This window comes from Egretta garzetta, unplaced genomic scaffold (genome assembly GCF_000687185.1).
Source record: "Egretta garzetta isolate BGI_Z169 unplaced genomic scaffold, ASM68718v1 scaffold179, whole genome shotgun sequence".
Classification (NCBI taxonomy): Eukaryota; Metazoa; Chordata; class Aves; order Pelecaniformes; family Ardeidae; genus Egretta; species Egretta garzetta.
Genome location: NW_009270001.1, coordinates 517,698 through 538,003, shown reverse-complemented (window position 1 = coordinate 538,003; position 20,306 = coordinate 517,698). Strand labels below are relative to the sequence as shown.

The 20,306-nt window shown below is 46.7% G+C and overlaps 1 protein-coding gene across 1 annotated transcript in view; it reads right to left on the bottom strand.

The window, feature by feature from the left end:
• Nucleotides 1-20,306, bottom strand: part of MYO5B (myosin VB) — a 134,744-nt gene that overhangs the window by 110,919 nt on the left and 3,519 nt on the right. Inside the window, exons 3-4 of the mRNA XM_035903088.1 lie at nt 17,975-18,146; nt 15,563-15,707 (exon numbers count right to left, since the gene is read on the bottom strand). Coding sequence (XP_035758981.1) covers nt 15,563-15,707; nt 17,975-18,146 — 317 coding nt within the window. The remainder of the gene's footprint in view (nt 1-15,562; nt 15,708-17,974; nt 18,147-20,306) is intronic.

Below are 20,306 nucleotides of genomic sequence, written 5' to 3'. Positions count from 1 at the left end.
CTCCTGCAGGGGGGTTGGGCTGGGTGACCTCTAGGGGTCCCTTCCAAGCCAAAACATTCTATGATTCTATGATTTTATGATTCTATGATTAACAGAAGGATCAGGCAGCCTTATCCTCTCCAAGCACACCCAAAATTTGCTTACAAAAGGATACAGGTGTACCAGGCACCAGGATAACAAAATTCAAGCAAATACACACCGGACCTTTTCATCAGCATGTATGAAAATGTGTTGCAGGAGCGGGAAGCATTATCCTGGCACTGAGGGGCTGATGAAAACCCTTCTCCAGTCGCAATGGGAGCAGATGCCGCTGCCCCGTCCCTGGGCTGGTGCTGGGTTGTGGGAGCAGCTCGGCCTCTCAGGGCTTCTGATGCCAGAGCTAGGGCAGACCACCAGATGCATCCAGAGCACAGGGCTTTGCATGGGGAGCTTGAAGGCACATCACCTCATGTAGCTTTTGAGCCTTGCACGGAGCACAAGGCTCAGCCAAATGCCTTTTTCTACTTGCAAAATTACTCATTTGCACAAAAAAAACCTTGCACAAGTCATCGCTGCTATATTAAAATACACAGTTCTTCCCACCATGGGCGCGTAACATGGTACCCACTAGATACAACCCAATAATTCACCGGTTTAATGTCCTTGAGCTGCAAGGCAGAGAAAGGGTGAAGGCACTAAGAAGAGCTCATTTTCAGATGCCCTATAGGCAAAGATCTGCCGGCACCGGGAGCAAGGGCGTCTGCTGCAGAGGGATCAGAGGGACCCCCGCTCCCCAGGGCATCACGTGCACACGGCAAACCCAGCACCTCTGCAACTTGGCCACGGACTTTGGGTCGGAGAGAGGTTTCACTGCAGGATTTGATATAAGCTCCCAAAAGCTAGAGCTATCAGGGTGAGCTCTAAGTGAGTAATTGAGGGGGCCGAGTGTGTTTTCAAATAAGATCAAATTCAACTTCCTGGACTCTGCCTGGCTTTCATGAATCACAGCTGAGTGCAGGCACACAAAATCCTATATACAAGCACAAAAATAAATTTATACCGTGCAGTTATCTTGACATCAGGAAACGCCATAAAAATACATTTCAATTTCAGATACTCCGTTTAAGTTTATCCCAGCGAGAGATGAGAACAGACGCTAAGTGATTGCCATATACCACTCTTACACTTTCAACAAAAACACAAATATACTGCAACGCCACACCATTACTTTCCCCCACTCTCAGGCATGTACATCTTAGTTCCTTCTAGGCTCAAGATAATCGGTTTGGAAAAAGCCTCAGTCAAGTCAAACGTGTACCATTTTGGTGCAAACCACAGCTTTCCAACACTTCCAGCAGGAGAGAACTGTCGAGCTAATTTCCAGCCATGTTTATATTTTTCAGTACATCTTAGTCCATCCCCCGCCAGCTCCACCACTCTCCTGGGCATCCTCCAGCAGGGTGGCAAGAGGAACCTCCAACCACTCCAGCTATCAGGCAGTTAATGCAGAAATACCGGCCATGAACCGAGCACAACCTCACCCAGGCAGCCAAAAACTTGGAGCCGGTGTTCCTGGTGACTCATCCTGGGTGGGGACAGCCTGCACAACTCAGCGAGGACTTGCTAAGTCACGGCTGTGTGCCCTCCACACGTCCTGGCAACGCCACCATGACTCTCTTGCAGGCAGCCAGCTGGCGGGATCCAGGCACGGGGCTGCCAACACACCGGTCTCGCACCTTTAGACTTCCATGGGTGTGTGTGATAAAACTCTTTTTGGAGCACGAGCCACCAGACTCATGAACCCAACAGAGAAAAAAAAAAAAAAAACAGTGCCAACTCCAAAGTGAGGAAGGAAGACTAAGCACCAAAAATGGAATTATGCTGGATAAGCCCATAGCAGCAATTCCCAGGACAGGTGATGGCAGTGATTTATCACTGTTTATCTCCAGTTAAAGTAGGTGAGCAGTTTCACATCTGCTTTGGTCATCTTTGTGGACAACCTCTTGCTGAGCTCCAGCAGTGAAAGTCCCACGTTGGCCATCAGTAAAATGCCACACATAAAAGTCACGTCAGCTACAAAAGAAGGGGCAAGACAGAGGTGCTGGCATGGGCTGCAGGCATGGGTGAACGGACTATCCTTCACCAGAAGTGAGGGAGAAGCAGAAGAAAGAGCCAACAACCAAGATCTCTGCCTGGCCCTGCAAAAGGAGCTCTGCAAACGCAAAGGTGGCTTGGCTTAGAGCTGCACTTGCATAAAAGTTACTTGGGAATTATTGCTTGTTACCCCTTTCAGCGTGACAGCTACTGCCCAAGTGGCACATTTCAAGAAAAATTTCCCCCTTCTTTTTTCTTTAAGCCAGAAGACAAAAACTACACCAGTCTGGGAGAGACTCCTCAGTTGAGTGAAGCCAATAAAGCTCAAAAAAGATGAATTATGCGTTACCCAGCATCCAGTCAGCACTGCTACAAGGGAATATTTTGTAACCTATTTTTTATTAAGATTATAATTAAGACCTCTCGTTACCAATTTTGACCTCTTTCACAACTTCTCCATATCAAGCTATTGGGGTGTGCTTGGCTGGAGGAGGCAGAGACCAACCCACCAGGGAGCCCATCCAAGGAGCTCTCCAGACCCACAGTCTCCACACGCTTCAGGTCCCATCACAAACTGCCTTTTATGTTGCATCCTGAGTGGTTTTTTTATCCCTCTGGCCTGTCTTTTTAAAAGTCCCATCATTTTCCAAAAGACACTGAACCTAGTGATAAAAACTACAGCCAACACCACTTACTGCTATTACAAGCTGCCCCGCCAAGTCACATTTTTCCAGAGTTTCTCAAGAATTTGTCTTAACAGCTGATGTGCTGCTACATGAAACGGGCCAGGTAGGCTCTCCGTGGCACAAGAAAACTTCTGGAGTTGTATTGTATTAATAAAAGAAATTAAAAAGAAAGCTGTTGGCTGCTACGCAAGACAGCAAGACCACTCATGTTTTTGGGGTTTTGCTGGAAAATGCATGTTCAGACATTTCTTTTCCAACTTCATGAATAAAAGCCTTTAGGAGTAAAGGCTACAGAGACTTTCCCTTCTTCAGTGTACAAGTTAACCAACTGCTGGTGCCAGCAGCGAAAGACAGATGTACCCCATGGAACAGCTGGTAGCAAATAAGCTGCTCAATGAGCAGAAATGGTTAAAACCAGGCAGGACTTGTTTGTATTCAGTGTGGGATAAAAAAATACTGAAATGTTTGGCCATTGTGCAGGTGCGGTATGCAACACGGCTGCTTGAGATACAGTCAATTTTGGCAGCATCAGCACAGAAGAAAATTATTATGGAAATAAAGCCTGAATAAAATTAAATGTTGTGGGTGAATACCAGCTCTGCTGCAGCATGGCAATGCTGTCACATCTCCTCCTGGGACTTATGTGGCTCCTGGGCACCTTGGGGCTGCCACCATGGCTCGTTATGCTGCTACAGCATTCATCAGCACTCTTCCCCCCACGGCAAACTGCTCACGCGATGCACACATGCCAGCACACAACATGCTCACACTCATCCAGCAACGCAAGGCGTGTAATGGGGCTTAGGCTTCAACAACGGCCGAAGATGCTTTCCCACCACGTGCCACTGCTATAGCTCAAAACTAGGCAATGAGGCACTTAAAGATGCAACTCCCCAACCTTCACTCCCATGGGTCTGCAGTACTTGTGTTTCTTCACTTAGAGCAGCTTTCCAAGATGACCCACAGCCTTGAAAATTAATACCGTGATCGCAGCTACAGCCTCCATCCATCAGAGACACTTACAAAACCATCAAGGTACAAGAATTCCAACCAGAACAAAGTCCAGGATTATTTCTTCAATGTGAGGGGCAACAGCACCTCCGAAGTTGAGGGCTGAAGTGCTGGTGGCATCCGATACAGCTAGGGACTGCCATCTGCGCAATCTGAATGTTATGCTTCACTTTGCTATTTCAATGCGCCCTCTTCAACCGGTAATACCTGTTCATAAGCTGCTACGCAGCTGAGTAAGACATCTTTTCTTTTTTTTGCAGACATTTGTCATGTTATGAGCAATACCCATCAAGACTCTCACCCTTGGCCACACACACAGCAAGAGATGGGCGAGGCATCCAGCCCAGCAAAACGAATATGGCAAGTCACTGGAATTTTACAATATGTGAAAAATATCAAAATCACGGAATGGTTTGTGTGGGAAGGGACCTTTAAAGGTCATCTAGGCCAAGCCCCCCGCCATGAGCAGGGACATCTTCAACTCCACCAGGTTGCTCAGAGCCCCATCCAGCCTAGCCTGGAATGTTCCCAGGGATGGGGGGGGGCATCCACCACCTCTCTGGGCAACCTGTTCCAGTGCCTCACCATCCTTATCATAAACAATTTTTTCCTTGTATCCAATCTGAAAATCTAGTAGGTACCATTTTTTTATTAAAGCACCATCTGAAAGTGCTGCCAGAGGCAAAAAAAAGTCAGTTGCCTAAAAAGACAAGGGGCACCTCAAACAGATACCTGCAATGATTAGGACTAGCTGCTAATTACCAGCCTTTGCATCGAGGAAACGGGTTTCCTTGCTTGTTTAAGCAGTCAGTCCTTCACCTGCAGCAACACAGAGAACACAGCTACCCTTGGAGGTGCCTCCAAACACCCCAGGAAAGATGTATAGAAACATCCAAACTTCAAGCCCACCCAGCTGGACACAGCTCTCCAACTGTATTAAGAGCTGCACCCATTTTGGTTGCATCACAGCAAACAGAGGAGAGACACTGCTCAGTGTTTCCGTATGCAGTTCTCAGCCTGGGAGTGTCATTAGTCATTGTAATATATGATTTCCCATCAATTTACCCAGTTAAGTCCAGACTGAACATCCCTGGAAACTCCTCACTGCAGGAATGGGGATGGTCAAGCCATAGCAATAGCAAAGGGGGTTGAACTCAAGGACAGAGATGGTTCCCACCACCAGTTCCCACCACCCCTCTCTCTGTCAGGAAGAGATAGGGGACATCTCAGCGCACATGTATACATCCAAGGTCCTTAGCCTTCACCAGCACTGCTTGAAATATACCCCAAATGTTCTCCAGACCTAAATCGCAGCCATGATTTTTCCGATCAGCATTCTTTTAAAGCAGTAATTTAAAGCCACGAGAAGGGACCAGGAACTTATAGAAATTGTTTTCACAGTCAACTTTTCAGAAAACCATCCTTGGCACCAGCAGCTTAAGGAAACCACTGCACGTTTTCATCTTGATCTCAGCAGCGAGAGCAAAACCTGTTGCACTAAAAACACAGCTCCTCTGAGAGGGGAAAAATATCCGAAACACAGCCAGACGCTGGGAATAATTATCAGGGGTCACTGAAGCTCTAATACCGGATCCGACACTAATTCTCTGTGTCGTGGAACGAGTCAATGAGTCTCTCTGCATTTCCACCATAAAAATCATATTTAACCTACTTCTTTCAGGATGCTCAGAGGATTAGTGTTCACCAAGCAATCTGAAGATTAAAAATGCTTTAAGTACTGTAGTTTGAACTTAGCCTGACCACAACGAGAACACCCATAAAGCCCCAATTCACAACAGGCTCCAGTACACTTCTGTATTGACCGTGCTGTGCAGGCTAAAAATAAGCGTAGCTATTGCGTTGTTAGCGATATGTAAAAATGCAATAATTTAATTACCATGGGATTACATCCCCCCAAAGTGCTAGCAACAGTGATGAAAAACTGAGACGGTCTCACTCTGCCTTCAAATGAATAAACAGAAGTTGCACACTGTGAAGATAAAAATCAGTCTTGCAGTGTTGTAACACAGAGAAGAGCCGCCTCTGAAGCAGTCTCCGAAGCCAGGAATCATTCCCCTTTCACTGGGATAACTGGAGTTTGGAACAGCATCGCTGCTGAGAGCGGCAGCAGCTTGTTTTACTTGTTGGCATTAATTTGGGTTTTTAGAACACCATGCCTGGCGTCGTCGGGCAACGCAAATATGAAAAGGCAACTTTGGGGCAGTCGGACTTTTCCCTCAGAGAAACCCAAGAAGATATGAGGTGCTTAGGGACATGGTTTAGTGGTGGGATGGCAGGGTTAGGTTAAAGGTTGGACTCGATGATCTTAAAGGTCTTTTCCAACCAAAGCGATTCTATGATTCTATTCTATGATTCTATATTATTTAGCATCCGGTCAAACAACAGTGTTTAAGGGCACGCTTTCTACTTGCATTATCAAACATCTGCTGCAAATGCATGTTTTATGCTGCAGCTGCTGAAGCCAGCAGCAACATAAGGACGGCTTTTCAAGTGCTATATATTCATCTGGATCTTTCTTATACTCTTATCTTTCATAAATAGCATGGATTACCCTACACAACTTTGCTTTCCTTTTTTTGGGAGGAGGTAGATAACTTTTTATATACTGGCTTATACTGATGGGGGAGAAGAATGAATTTTTTCACCAACCACCTTACACCCACATGGGCCACACCACAGCTGCAAAACACATTTTGGCCAGAGTTGCTGTAGCCCTTCCCCATCCCAGTACCATTGCATCTATAAAGATAATGTTGCACCTTAAGGCAACAAACTAGAGAAAGAAAAGACCAATAGCCCATTTCAGCAATGCCAAAGCCTGGTGTAACATTGCTCCACTGTTGCAGGTGTCCTTGGGGGACGTTAGATCCTGCACAGCCCAGCCAGGGTCTTACCTGAGAAGATGCACTGGGCATAACGTACCCTCCCCCCCAGGGTCCATCCTGCACAGCTTCAGAGCCGATTTGCTCACACACCTGGGGTTTAGCAAGAAGCCAGTGAGAAAATACGGGTTTGAATTTCTCAGTTGCTGCAGAAAAGCCTAAAAGTACCAGTTTGGCCCTGAACAGGGAAGGATGAGCACGCAGCATGATGCTCAAAGAACAGGTAACGCGCAAATTAACCTTATCCTCCGCGGCGGTCACCAGCAGCACAAAGTGTTACCTTCCCTCTGTACAACCCTATTTAACACACGTATCAATTGTACATTTCTAATGCTGAGATCAAACACCACAGTGCAATTAAGGTATCTTGGCAGAGGTCAGAGCGCTTTTATGCGGTGCTCCAGCAAACCAGCTACCCCTCCTGCCAGAGCGGTGGGAGTCCCACTGGTCCCAGCTCATTAAGGTACTTTCTCCCCAGACTGCTTTGTGCAGCCGGCTGGAACTGCCCCTTCAATAGCAAAGAAAATCCTGCGTACTCGAGGTTTCTGCAAAATGCTGAGCTGTCTCCACTCTTTTTTCTAATTCCTGAGGGCAGGCAGGAGGGATGACCTTCTCCCAGGATTTATGCTTTGCATACCCCATTGGGGAAGAACACAAGCTCCTCGGCCACACTAAAACGAGGTCAGCAATTCTTTTGTGTGCTGTTTCTAACGAGAGCAAAACACGCACCCGGCCAATTTTATTAGCTCTCTGGCACCCTGATGCTCTTTTCGGCGCTGGGATGGCACCACAGAGCATCCCTGGCACCGACCCAAGCCACCCGCAAGCAGCAGCTGGCCCCTGCGCAGCACTGCAGCCCTGCAGATGGAGGAGGCTTCGTACTGCATCCTCCCAAAATGGATCACATGGGGGCAAGAATCACGCCGGCTTTCTGCTCCCCAAGCTTGCATGATGCTACCCCAGCAGTTCAGCTCTGCAGGCAGCAGGAGGACAAGTCAAGTTGTTCTTCCACCCCATGGCAGTCCCAGAAAGTCCTTCATCACCTTGACCATCATCAGCCACTGATGTTTGTAAAACTCCTATGCTACCACCTAATTAATTACAGTTGATACAGTTAGGAAAAACCCAGAAAGAGATTTTCAGAAACCAATGGGACCATTGACTTTTGAGTACACCCTCTGGGTTCTCCATCCCGAGGTCTCCAGAACTTCACTGAGGACATGGGACAGCAAGCAGCAACTGGGAGGTGGGCAAGGGCAATTGCTCTGATGTAATTACAAAGCTCGTAAACACCACTTAAAGATATTTGGTGTTATGGCTTTCACACCTCAGAGCTCCAACAGCTCTCCTGCATCGCAGCAGTAATTATGTGTCTGATGAAGCCTATTACGACTTCTTCCAAGCTGGTGATATTTCACACACACAACCATTACTCTTAGTTACGCACTGACCTTTCTGTACCTTAAGTTCTCCCATGCCAGTGCTGTCCTGTTATGAGTATTGATGATTTTTCTATAAGAGGTGTCTCATTTATGATTAAAGTTGCTAGCAAATAGCATTGCTCTCATTCCAAATTGCCAAAAAGACAAAAAAAGAAATCAATAATAATAAAAGAAAGATCATTTAGCTGGCCACTTATCTTCAGAGCAGGAAAAGTAAGAAAGTTGTGTCCAGCTGCTTTTGCAAACCCTGAGGTCTAACACCAGCACGTTTATGGGATAGCTCTTCCAAAACCTTCTTCCCGCCACCCTATCCCACTTTAAACAGAAGAGGTCCCCCTCAGTTTCTCCCCTTCCTAAATGCAAGGCTATTGAGTGGGTTTTTTTCTGACCCTTTTTTTAAGCCAGAGCTTTAGTTTTGAGATGGTACTCGCAGCAAAGCCCTGCTGAGCTGCAGCACAGATTGGCCCCACAGCTCACTGCACACCCCCGACCCAGCCTCATTCACCCAGAGACCTAAACCCTTCCCTGCCTTTAATATAACACAGAATTGAGCCCTATTTATTGTGCTAGTCTGATTCCTCTTGTATCTCTGTCAGGGGTTAATCTCTCTCTTAACTCCTACCTGCTCTCCCATTGTGTGGTTTTAAATCCTCTTGTAAAGCTTGAAATTTGAAGTGCTATCAAAAGGACATCCCCCACCGTGCCCGTACCCCTCCCCACCTCTATTAGGTGATGGGCAGGGTCGATGCTGCAGTTTCTGCTCTTTTCCAGATCCAGTGTTCCACCTCACAGCAAAAAAAAATAAAAGAAAAAGAGAACGGTCGTGGCCATACACAGCCCCACTGGCACCTGTATCTCTGCAAGACACAGATCACCTGTGTTGCCCGTTGGGGTAGGCAAGCAGCAGTTTTTACACTTTGACATATGCTTTTGACAGTGCAATGCAAGACTTGGGTGCACTAGCTTCCAACAAAACCAGAAAGCTGCTATTAAATAGAGTTACCCATCTGCAGTCCAGGTGTTTGAGCATTTAAGTGCCAAAAACAGCATGCCTGCAGCAGGGCTGAAAAGGGAAGACACGCTATTTCCATATAATTTAGGAATCACACAGTAGATGCCGACCCTGGTCTGAATTGCAGACACTGGGCATTATCCAGTACCCACCAAGCTTCAGGGGACACCAGCAGCCCAGATACACAGAAGCTAAACTCATCCACCAAATCACTCCTGCATTTCTTACTTTATTCCTTCTGCAAGAACTATCAATACCACTGCTCGGAGATCCTTGTGTTGGAAAGGAGGAAACTCCAGTCTAGCCAACAGGTCACTAGAACACTCGTTTTCCCACCAATGTTGCAAGGGTCAGTTAAGGTCTGCAGAGCCCTTTCATGCTCCTGGCAGGAGAATGTTAAAGTGTTCTGCATTTCCAATTTAGCAGTTATACACGGATCCAATCCAGAGTATTTTTGTCTGACCACATGCAACAGCTTTGCAGACATCATGCATCTGTGAAAGCATCGGCCCAAGGGATGCACAAGCAAATAAAGAACATGGCACTTCACCCAGTCCACACGCTTCTTGGGAGGCTTTTGCAAGTCCTTTATGAGCTGAGATCTTTTTCACTGTAAGATTTCAACATCGCACTTATTTTGTGGTTATTAGCTAACATGTCATGCTAATTAAGGGGTGCACGTATGTGATATAATGTTGCTCTCATGGCAAGATCCAGATCTGCTAACTGGAAAACACACACAGTATACAGCAAGGGGTTTACGATGCTTTCACCATTTGATTTATGGTCTGAGCAAAGACCACCTCGCTACTTACCCCTCATCTTTGAAAGATGTTTGACAGCCTTTGGAGGGTCCAATTCTCCTGCCCCATCACCCACAGCAATGCTCTTCATACCACATACCTCTATCACCTAGTGCTGTTCAATTTTGTGTTTTATTAAGTATAATGCATGATTTTTAAAAAAAGAAAAGGCATGAAGAAGTCCTACTTGGACTAGCAAGTCCTGGCCTGTGCCCAGAGTGAACCCAACCAGTAAAAAAGGAAGAGATAGGGGCCAAAGCCAGAAAAGCCACACAAATATGTTCAGTACTATAGCATACCGCAGTGATTTTCCTAACAGACTCAGCTCAGCATCTGGAGACAACACAGTGACCACACCGTCCAGCTGAGTCGGCCGAGGATAGCTGGGGAGGAGAAAAATGGGGCTGCAGACATGAAGGGGAACCATCTAACCCTTCAACTAAAGCCTTCAAAGGCTGGGAATAGGAAGCTGGCATCGCACTGTCACCACGCAAACTTTGCTCACCTCCATGGAGCTGCCACCAACTGATGGGATGTATTCATCGAAAGGAATGTGGGTTGGGGCAAGTAGTGAGAAACAACCCCTGCTCATGCATGGCAAGCTGCTGGACGGGCTGACTTCAGCAGAAATAAAAGTTTCAAGGGGAATTTTTGCTAGACTCCAGGCTTCCGCCCAGAGCGATGACACACAAGGAAATTAGAGCCACCGCCGGGATTTAGGCACACACAAGGGATCTTTTGTTCCTCTAAGAAAAGCAAGAAGCAATCAGCCAGGGCATTGCCGGCTGTGCTGGCTCTTGAGGGGATCCTGGATGTTCCCCCAAAGCTTTTAGGGCGCTTTCAGGAGTGCAAATGCCTTCTGCAGCACCCAAAGGTGTAAAAGGCACCGACACCCAACGTACTTTGCCAGGTAGCACCAGGAGGATGGAGACCAACACCAGAGATGGTCACGTCACCCTGCAGACAATGTGTCCCAAAGCACAAATTGCTTCAAATCACACAGCCTCTGCTATTAGCAATCACTAAACGATCCATCCTTCCACCATCCCAACACTTGACTCCACTGCCTCCGGTAGCAGCACTTGGGGCAAATTAACTCCACGCTGTGTATTTTGCCTGAAACAATATTGTTTCAATGAACCAAGTGCACTGAGTCTCACACTGGCCCTGCAGTGAGTTTCTAAAGAGCTGGTCACCGGAAAAATTAGTGGCTGTTGCATATGAATTTTAATCATTTGCCTTTTTTTTTTTTTAAGCTGTTTTACATGCAAGTCCTGCAAAGCAACTTTGCAAAGCGACTCTTTGCAGAACATCCTCTTTGGGAGAAGCTTGCATTTAAAGGGGAGTTCTCACACATGCCCTCATCACGGTAAGTGTTCAGATGCTTTGTGAAGTATTTTGTCCCCAAAAAAGGGATCAGATGATGTTATATACCCTGTGCAGTCCCTTGCTCAGCCCACCCACAGCTTTCCCCCCCCTTTTTTTTTCCTTCTCCCCCTCCCCCCCCTTTTAAATTGATATTTCCTGATGCCAGGGTGACACTAGACACAGAATCTGGCAGAGCTTTAGAGCCACCTGTGAAGATGCCTCCCGTCCCATCTCATGGACGCTTCCAGCTCAAGGCAGGCAAGAAAGCAGAGGACAACTTCACTAACACTTGTACACCAGCAAGTGTCTTTACGTTCTGCCCCAGCACTCTGCCTCTACATGGTATGCTAGATGCCCAGAGAATTAAAAAGTTAAGTGCCTCCAATTTCACTCATTTAACAGAGGAGCTTAGATTTTGTGCCCTTTTCCCTTGCCATCCACTCAATCCCATTCAATAACCTCCACTGAGTCTTCCCAGTGTGCTCTGGGCCACTAATAAAGCTAAAATACAGATATATTTATTACATAGATGTAGTATGCATTTTATATATTTTATATAATATATAATACAAATGTGTGTGTATTTATGGTTTGTATGTGTATATGTGTGTGTATATAATATGACCTTGCCTTATGGAGAAGGGCTATTCAAAGGTGACTTCATGGTTCCTGATTACGCCCTTGCTCTGTTTGTCCCATAAAACTAGGACACACCTTGCAGCCTTCCTTATGCAAGTTCTTCATGAAAAGGATGAAAAGTTTGCCCTCAGAGGACCGCTGCAACTTGAAACCCTGCAGCAAGAGAGAAGCTGGCACCATCAGCCCGTTCACACACTCACTCCAAGCTTGCATTATTTGCCTGTGGCCCCAAAAACATCTCAAGCACCATTTCAGCAATGCTTTCTTTGAAGGGTTTATTACCCCAGTGCAGTGTCTGACCTCAAGGAAGCAGTTTAATGAGAGTCAGCTAATCAAGTTCTGCTCTGCCACACAAACTGCATGAGTATTATCCCATGGACACATATAGAAGCATGAAAATGAAGAAGCCACTCATTGCAAAACTTGGAGATGACACTCCACCGAACACCAGACAAGCTCACACAGCAACAACAATTCACTGGCTTCAGCAAGGGATTTACTCAGCAGATTTTGCTCAGTGATGTTGCAAATAGCGTCAGCTATTTCCAAGCGACCTTCCACAGAGAAAGCTTGGTTTATCTGTTGTTTTTTTCTTGCTTATGTTGAAGACACTCTCGTTGAAAGAAAACCAGAGAAATTCAAACAGAATGTACATTTGTATTACTTTTTCTCACTTTTCTGTGACGTGATTTGCATTTCATTTGTTTTTAAGCATGAGTAATTCCATTTTGAAAAAAATATGTAAGCCTGTATATGCATATACTTACACAAGCACACACTTATATAGGTAAAGAAAGAAACAAACCCAGAAGGCTAGCCAGAGACTGGTTTCCTGCGCTCAGTCACACTGCAAGTTTGACCTTCCGAGAGGGCAGGTTTGAGTTTTATTCCTGGTCTACAGGATGCACTGGACATAATGCAATTGTTTAGAAACTAAGACAGTGCAAAACAAGTGATGATTTTGCACCAGTTTAGGTTTAACATGCTCACAGACCTCCATCCTGGTGGCCGAGATGCCCAAGTACCTGTGTCCCACCATGCTCACATGCACCCCTGTTGCCCAAAGCAGAGCTTCAGACAGGAGGCATCTCATAGAGTCAGTAATTAGCTTAGAAAAAAGCAAAAAGGTCATGCTCAACACACTACATCCATCACCCATGAAATGCATCATCCACACACCCTGCTCAAGCAGCTCCACCACTCTCCCTTGCAGCGCTGTGGAGGGAAAAGCCTGGATCAAACTGCAGAGAACACAACGTCCACCCAGAAGCTTTCAGGTTTAAAATATAGTGTGCTACGTTTTAAGGCACATTTCAAATAGCCAAGCAGATTCCTATAATCCACTTTACAATCTCCTCTCAGCCCCATTTGAATCCCTCTTTTGTACCCAAGCCTGCAATTATCGTAATACCAGCCCGAGACAGAGAGCACCAGAGCAGCGCTGAACAGCAAGCGTCTTGTTTAAGAGCTCTGAAGGTGGCGATTTCCACGTCCCCTTGCAAACAGAGCTCTCCCTACCATCCGCAGCCAGCAGTTATGAATTAGATGGGTGGCTGTCAAAAGCAGATTTACTCTGACAAGGAGGAGAGCACAGAGTCGAACATCTCTGGCTAGAGCTGTTGGTTAGCCCGCTGCCTGCAAAAAAAACCACAGGGATGTGAGAAAGCACCAAGCCTTCCCCAGCACAGACTTCAGCAGAAAAGCAAGCAGTTGTCTTAAATTTTAGATGCGTGTCCAGGAAAATCCATGGGTCCTGTCCATGTTGGTCAGCAAGCCCTGACATCTTCTACAAAGAGCCATGCAGCTTGCTGCTCAGCCTGGATTTATGTAACAAGGACACAGTTCTAAGTCTTCCTCTGTCTCTAGACAGCTCCCCAGATTGCTAAATTCTTCCCAAAGCACAAGCACTTGCGGGAGATCTTAACTGCAGGTTGGAGTCAGCTTGGGTACAACCCATCTGATCTCCACCCATGGCGGTGCTCCTCCAGATGCATTTCTGCATTGAACTCTGGCTCATCTTTGACTTAGAAACATGCCGTAACTCACCACTTGCTGCTGAGACACAGCAGAAAAGAGGTTGAAACCCTTGGTAAACGGTTCAGTGCTTACTCTTGCTATTAAAAGCCAGGGCTGTATAAAAATCACAGCTAATCCACAAGGAAATCTAAACACACTGTGCGAGTCCAGACAACTATAATAAAATGATCCCCAGTGCACCAAGTTCCAGTTGCTCACAAATTCTCTTAGATCATCGCTTAACTGGCAAGAGCAAAATCCTGCATCTGTCCTCAGCAACACAACACACACAAAAATAAAGAAAGTAAAACTTAGACCTCATTCATCTGGTGAAGATGCTGCTTTGAAGCACCCGGAAGTATCTCCAGGTATTCACCAGAGTTACCTCCTAACTCAAAATCACAGTGTCTCAATGAAGAGGACTAATATTAACTTAGTCTGATTATCTCACCAAATTATCTGAAATGCTGTTTCCTCCAAGCTATTAAACATGACATTTGCAGAGTGGTTTGAATTTCTTCCAGGAAACTCATCCAAGCAGCAGCAGAAGAGGGATCCCCATCTGAATCACAGTTGCACCAAACCCATGAGCTCCTGAGGACCAGAGATCCCCATCAGCCCAGCCTGCCCAGCAGTCTTGGCAGCTGTTAACAGGGTCAAGTCGGTAAGCAGAATTAATTAGAAACATCTGACCTCAAAGAGATTTCAGCATGAAGCAGTTCTACTCTGTGCAAGGGAGGCTGCTGCAGGAACCAAGTCTTGCATCTCTTGCACCTGGGTCAGGGTAACCCCCAGTATCCATACAGGCTGGGGGAAGAAAGGATGGAGAGCAGCCCTGCCCAGAGGGACTTGGGAGTGCTGGTGGATGAAAAGCTGGACATGAGCCGGCAATGTGCACTGGCAGCCCAGAAGGCCAACCGTACTCTGGGCTGCATCAGGAGAAGTGTGGCCAGCATCGAGGGAGGGGATTCTGCCCCTCTGCTCTGCTCTGGGGAGACCTCCCCTGGAGCCCCGCGTCCAGCTCGGGAGGCCTCCGCACAAGGGCCCAGAGGAAAGATGGGGAAAATCTTTTTAGTAGGGCCAGCTGTGACAAGACAAGGGGTAATGGTTTGAAACTAAACCAGGGTAGGTTTAGACTAGATCTAAGGAAGAAATTCTTTACAATGAGGGTGGTGAAACACTGGCACAGGTTGCCCACAGAGGTAGTGGAGGCCCCATCCCTGGAAGCATTCAAGGCCAGGTTGGATGGGGCTCTGAGCAGCCTGATCTAGTTAGCGGTGTCCCTGCTCCTGCAGGGGGGTTGGACTAGACAACCCCTAGGGGTCCCTTCCAACCTAAAACATTCTATGATTCTATGATCTCGCAGAAGAGGGACAGAGCTGCAGCACCCATGGGTGAAGATGGCTACCACGATGGGGAGATGACGTACCAACTTAGGGATATAAAGGCATGATAGAAGACACCATATTCTCAGCAGAGATGAAAATCTGGAAATTTCACTCTTTTCTGCAACTTCGCTTTACCTGCATACTTGCAATATTTAATTTTATATTTGCCTGCTTTTGATCCAACAGTTTGATCCCACCGTGTTGACTGAGCACTCACTCACCTGGCCATCTGCTTATAGGCTTCCTCTGCCACTGCAAAGATGTGGGGATCCATATCCCCCATATTTTGGCCACTGTACGCGTAGATGACATCTTGTTCATAGATTGGCAGCTGCTCATATGGATTGATGGCAACAAGTACAATACCTTAGAACAGATAAATAGACAGATATGTTAGAAACCAAGCACAGGGTTAATACTTCAAGCTTTTCAGGGCTTGCATTAGTTGTTTCAATCAATTTTTTTTAAAATATTCTTGGAGAAAAAAGGATGAGAAGGGAATGGGGAAGAACTCCTAATTCTTATCTCAGCATCTCCTTCAGAGTGCTGTGCTTTGATAGCAAGGCTATAAGCTCCAGTACAGCTACAGAGGAGGCATACAAGACTGGTGAGAAAAGGAAATATATAATCATCTTCATTGTGTTGAAGACAGACTTTGCAGGAAGAGTGAGAAGAGGAGCTAAACAGTGCCTGAGCCATCACTTCAGAAAAGCAATTCCTGTGCAACCAAAGCTCTGCTAGACCCAAACAAATACCCCAGCTTTTCCTCTGGCTTAAATTCCGAGTAAAAGCTCATAACAAAGAATGTACTCAAATCAAAATGAAATGCATAAGTCACAGGAAAGGAATGCCAGAGCCTGCATTAAAGCTTGAATGTCTCCTCCTTCTCCAGCTCTAGGAACACCATGCCGGCCCGGAGGGGGAAGTGAGCCCAGGAATTAATGAGAGGCAAAGCCACGCGTGGTGATACCTGTGTGCTCGAGGGAGCTGGTCTGCACCCTGCAAAACTGAAGCACTGACAAGTCCCACCTCCAAAGGACCTTCAGGTTTTGCAGGTTTAAATTGTTATTGTAAGGAGCTCCGGAAAGCACGTGGCTGGTGGGAGTGGGTGCTGTGCTCCCGGTCCAGCCAACTCAGTGCTTGGGCACGCTCAAATTACAGCAAAGCACAGGAACTCCCAGCCTGCAGCAAACAGCAGGATACGGTGACTTAAGCTACACCAAGAGGCAAAGGTCAGCTAAGTCACATTACCTGCCTCCACGAGCTATTAACCCAACAGCTTCACCTCACCATGCCCTGCTCCTATTTGTTGGTATCTTGGGTCTGTTAGGGTCATGCATCCCTTTCCCTTAGCGACCGAAAACATGCCTGCAGCCGTGATGTGCACCGAGCTGAAGGGCAGTAGTTGCCTGAGCACTGGCTGCCAGATAAGCACTTTTCTCCCCTCCTAAACCACTTTATAATTAGAGCACAGGGTACATCGCACCCACACAGCGCTCTGTAGCTAGACATACGCTTGCTAAGCTCAAACAGCCAAGCCTAAACCCATGCGTCTTCATTAGGACGATGCTGTGCTCAAGATTATTATAAACCCTCATGAGAAGCTGCACTAATGAAACCCCACTGATTTTGGATGAAAGCAAGCTTGCATCTGACCAGGAGGTGCACAGGCAGCTGCAAAAGGCTGCAAGTTATGCCAATAGCCTAACATTACACATCATTAAATATTTAAAGGAAAGTCACCACTATTACTGGCCACTGAGGCCACGCAGGCTACTTTAAAGAGTCATCTCCTCCTGCCACACATTTCTTCAACAACCCTAAATTGCAACACTTAATCACAGCTGTAGGTACCAGCCTTAACCCTGCCACACAAACAGTCCCATGCATTTCACTGTAATCTCGCAACTCATCACTTAGAGAATCGTTAGTCTGCATCACGGCGAGCAAGGTCATCTTGAGTGCCAGCAAGAGGGTTCAACATTCAATACTCTCCAATATAACTGAACAAAAATGGCTGAATTGCCTTCTTCCTTTTTCTCTAGGTTGCGATGTGATGCCATCTATTCGCAGATAACTAGTGTCTTGAATGGTTTTGGCAGGTCACTCTCTCTAGGAATGACAAATCCACGTTCATACCTGCCCTCCTTCTGCTTTGAATTTAAGAGTTAGATGACCAAAGTCATCAAGAAAAGGCAGGAAACAACAGTGCAGCAAGGTTTCTTCACAGTCTTCCAGGAGGAAGACCCACTATGGACATTTCTCAGTTGGATCGCATCTTTCTGGCACTCTGCTGTTCTCCAGTGCTTTGCTAGGTCCTACTTTTTTCCCCCCCAGACTGCCAAGCACACGCAGGCATGGCCTCAAACTCATCTGACAAGATGTTTCCAAGAGTTAGATCCACAGACCACGAGCTCAAGAAGTTCACGGTGCACCCACCCTCAAAAACCACCTCTGGTTTTGCAACATAAAGCTTGTTGGTACACACTTGTCTGCCACCTGCTCCAAATTCACAGCCCCAGGACCTTCCTCATGCCACCACAGCCTCTGGCTTGTGGTCTCAAGGGGTTTCTATTTGAGCATGCTCTAATCCACTGTTTTCCAGGATCTGAACGTGGGGCCTGGACACTCACCACAGTACGTGTAGATGTGGTTGGACTCGAGGAACCTGACTTTGAGGTTGTGGAGGACCGCGGGCTCGTGCAGGTAGCTCAGGGCTGTCAGGTCATTCTCTCCCACCAGGATATCCGGATTGCGCAGGAAAGGCAGCTCATTTCCTTGGAGGTCAATAGGATATTCATAGAGCTGAAGAGACACACATGAAGAACATGAGAACACCAAAACCAACAGCTCCTTTAATGTCTTATAATCCAAGGATAACTTTGGCTTGATGGGGTCAATACTTCCACCTCCTACTCTAACTGGAATGAAAGCCCCTTTATGCTAACTGCTATAGGGACCTGGGTGATCCTGCTGTCCCACACTGCCAGGAGACAGGACATCCCCCTGGTAAATGGCTTTGAGCTGGCCAACAGATGGTCCTGGGGGACACAGATGGTCCACAAGCACTGGGGCAAATAGCCTTCAGCCAGCTCTGAGCAGTAACAGGTACCATACAGAAAACCACACCTTCATCTGATCATCTTCATGCTTTTTGAAAGGCAGCCTGATTTCAGAATAGACCATATTCTTCCCATCAGAGTGATTTCTCAACTCATTTTTAGTTCAAGCTACTTTTATACTCAAAACCTTACACCCTATCAGGCAGAGAAGGACGTGGAGAAGCACAGAGTCCCTGCTGCTTCAATATCTGAAGAGCCAGGTTATGCAGTTGAAGCATATGGCTGTCCATATGCTAACAATTTTTGGCTCAAATGAACAGCAGAGCCACCAAATAAAGAAAAAAAATTTTTTTTTTCCATAAGAGTGGGGAAAAAGATTAATAATAATTGCCTGTGATGTTGCTTCCCATGGAGTGTCTCAGGAAGGGGTCCTGATGCTCAGCTCCCAGCAGAAGGGAGGAATCCCAGTTTGAAAGAAGAGAACCACAACCATTGCATCGGCACTGGATCACAAACAGCACAATAAAAGCTAACCCAAGTGCACAAGGACAGGCTCACACACACAGCACATCTGACGACCTCAAGCTTTGTTTACACTCCAATTCCATGTTGCCAATTTTCAAGAGTGTGCACTCAGTCTCTCATCCTAACATCAAACACACCAGGGATCCCTTATGATATTTAAAAATCAGCTCTTCATTCAGAAAGAGTACTCTGGCATACAGAGTATCGCCAGAAACCACAAAATCCATGAAAATTCACTTAAAGCACAAGGACAAAAGAGAAGCACTGAACAGTTGGGTAATGCATGTTGGCTGTCAGGTACAAAAGGCTTTCAACAGCTTCAGACCCCCTGAAGATATGTACGCTTGGTATCTCCACCAGATGCACACGTGCCGCTGCTCCTCTTCAACCCAACCTCTTTCAACCCAACGCAAATTGGGTCTAGGCAGGGTTTCATATGGAAGAGCATCAAACAGGGGTCTCTGGGAGCACCTGCAGTAAGCAGCAGCCTCTCGCACAACCCCAAAATGAGATGTTCCTGTGTGACAATGACACACTTATTACGCTACCATCTACAACACCTAGTAATCCTTTAATCTCCTCGTACTTCAATGCTGCTGACCCTATGCTCAGCTGTACAAAAGGGCTAGACCTTGCAGGACTTCTTAGCCCCTTTGGTTTCCAGGGAAATATCCAGATAAAGTAGAATAAGAAAAAAAAAAAAAATATACTGATGATCTCAACCAGAAAAGAAGGATGCCAGTTGCAGCATTCAGCAATACGTGCACTTTGGCAGCCTGAGCACAACAAGGGATAGGAAGGAGCTGCTGTGGATGAGACGGGTGCCCATCTGCACCCAGGCACCCACCTCTGCTGGGCACCCATTAGCACTGCTTATGAAACCTGTCCCAGAGTTGAAGCCTGTAGTGCTTTTCACACCCGTCACCAGTTTCTTGCAAAGGCTTGAGCACTGCTGCTTGGTTTCTCCAAGGTTTCTATCTTCTTGCCCCAGGAGCAAGAGAAAAAGCATGTAAAAAAACCTGCACCAAGGATCATCTGTGTGGCATTCGATGCCACTGAGAGGCAGGGACAAGCTGCTGCATGGAATGACTGTAATGGTGGAAATGTGCCCATCATGAGCATCACACATCACAAGCACAAAGCATCATGTCATTAGCATATAAGATATGCTCAAATGATGACTGATATTGATATGATATGGGGGTGCTGGTGGATGAAAAGCTGGACATGAGCCGACCATGGGCGCTGGCAGCCCAGAAGGCCAACCCTACCCTGGGCTGCATCGGGAGAAGTGTGGCCAGCATCGAGGGAGGGGATTCCGCCCCTCTGTTCTGCTCTGGGGAGACCTCCCCTGGAGCCCTGCGTCCCGCCCGGGAGC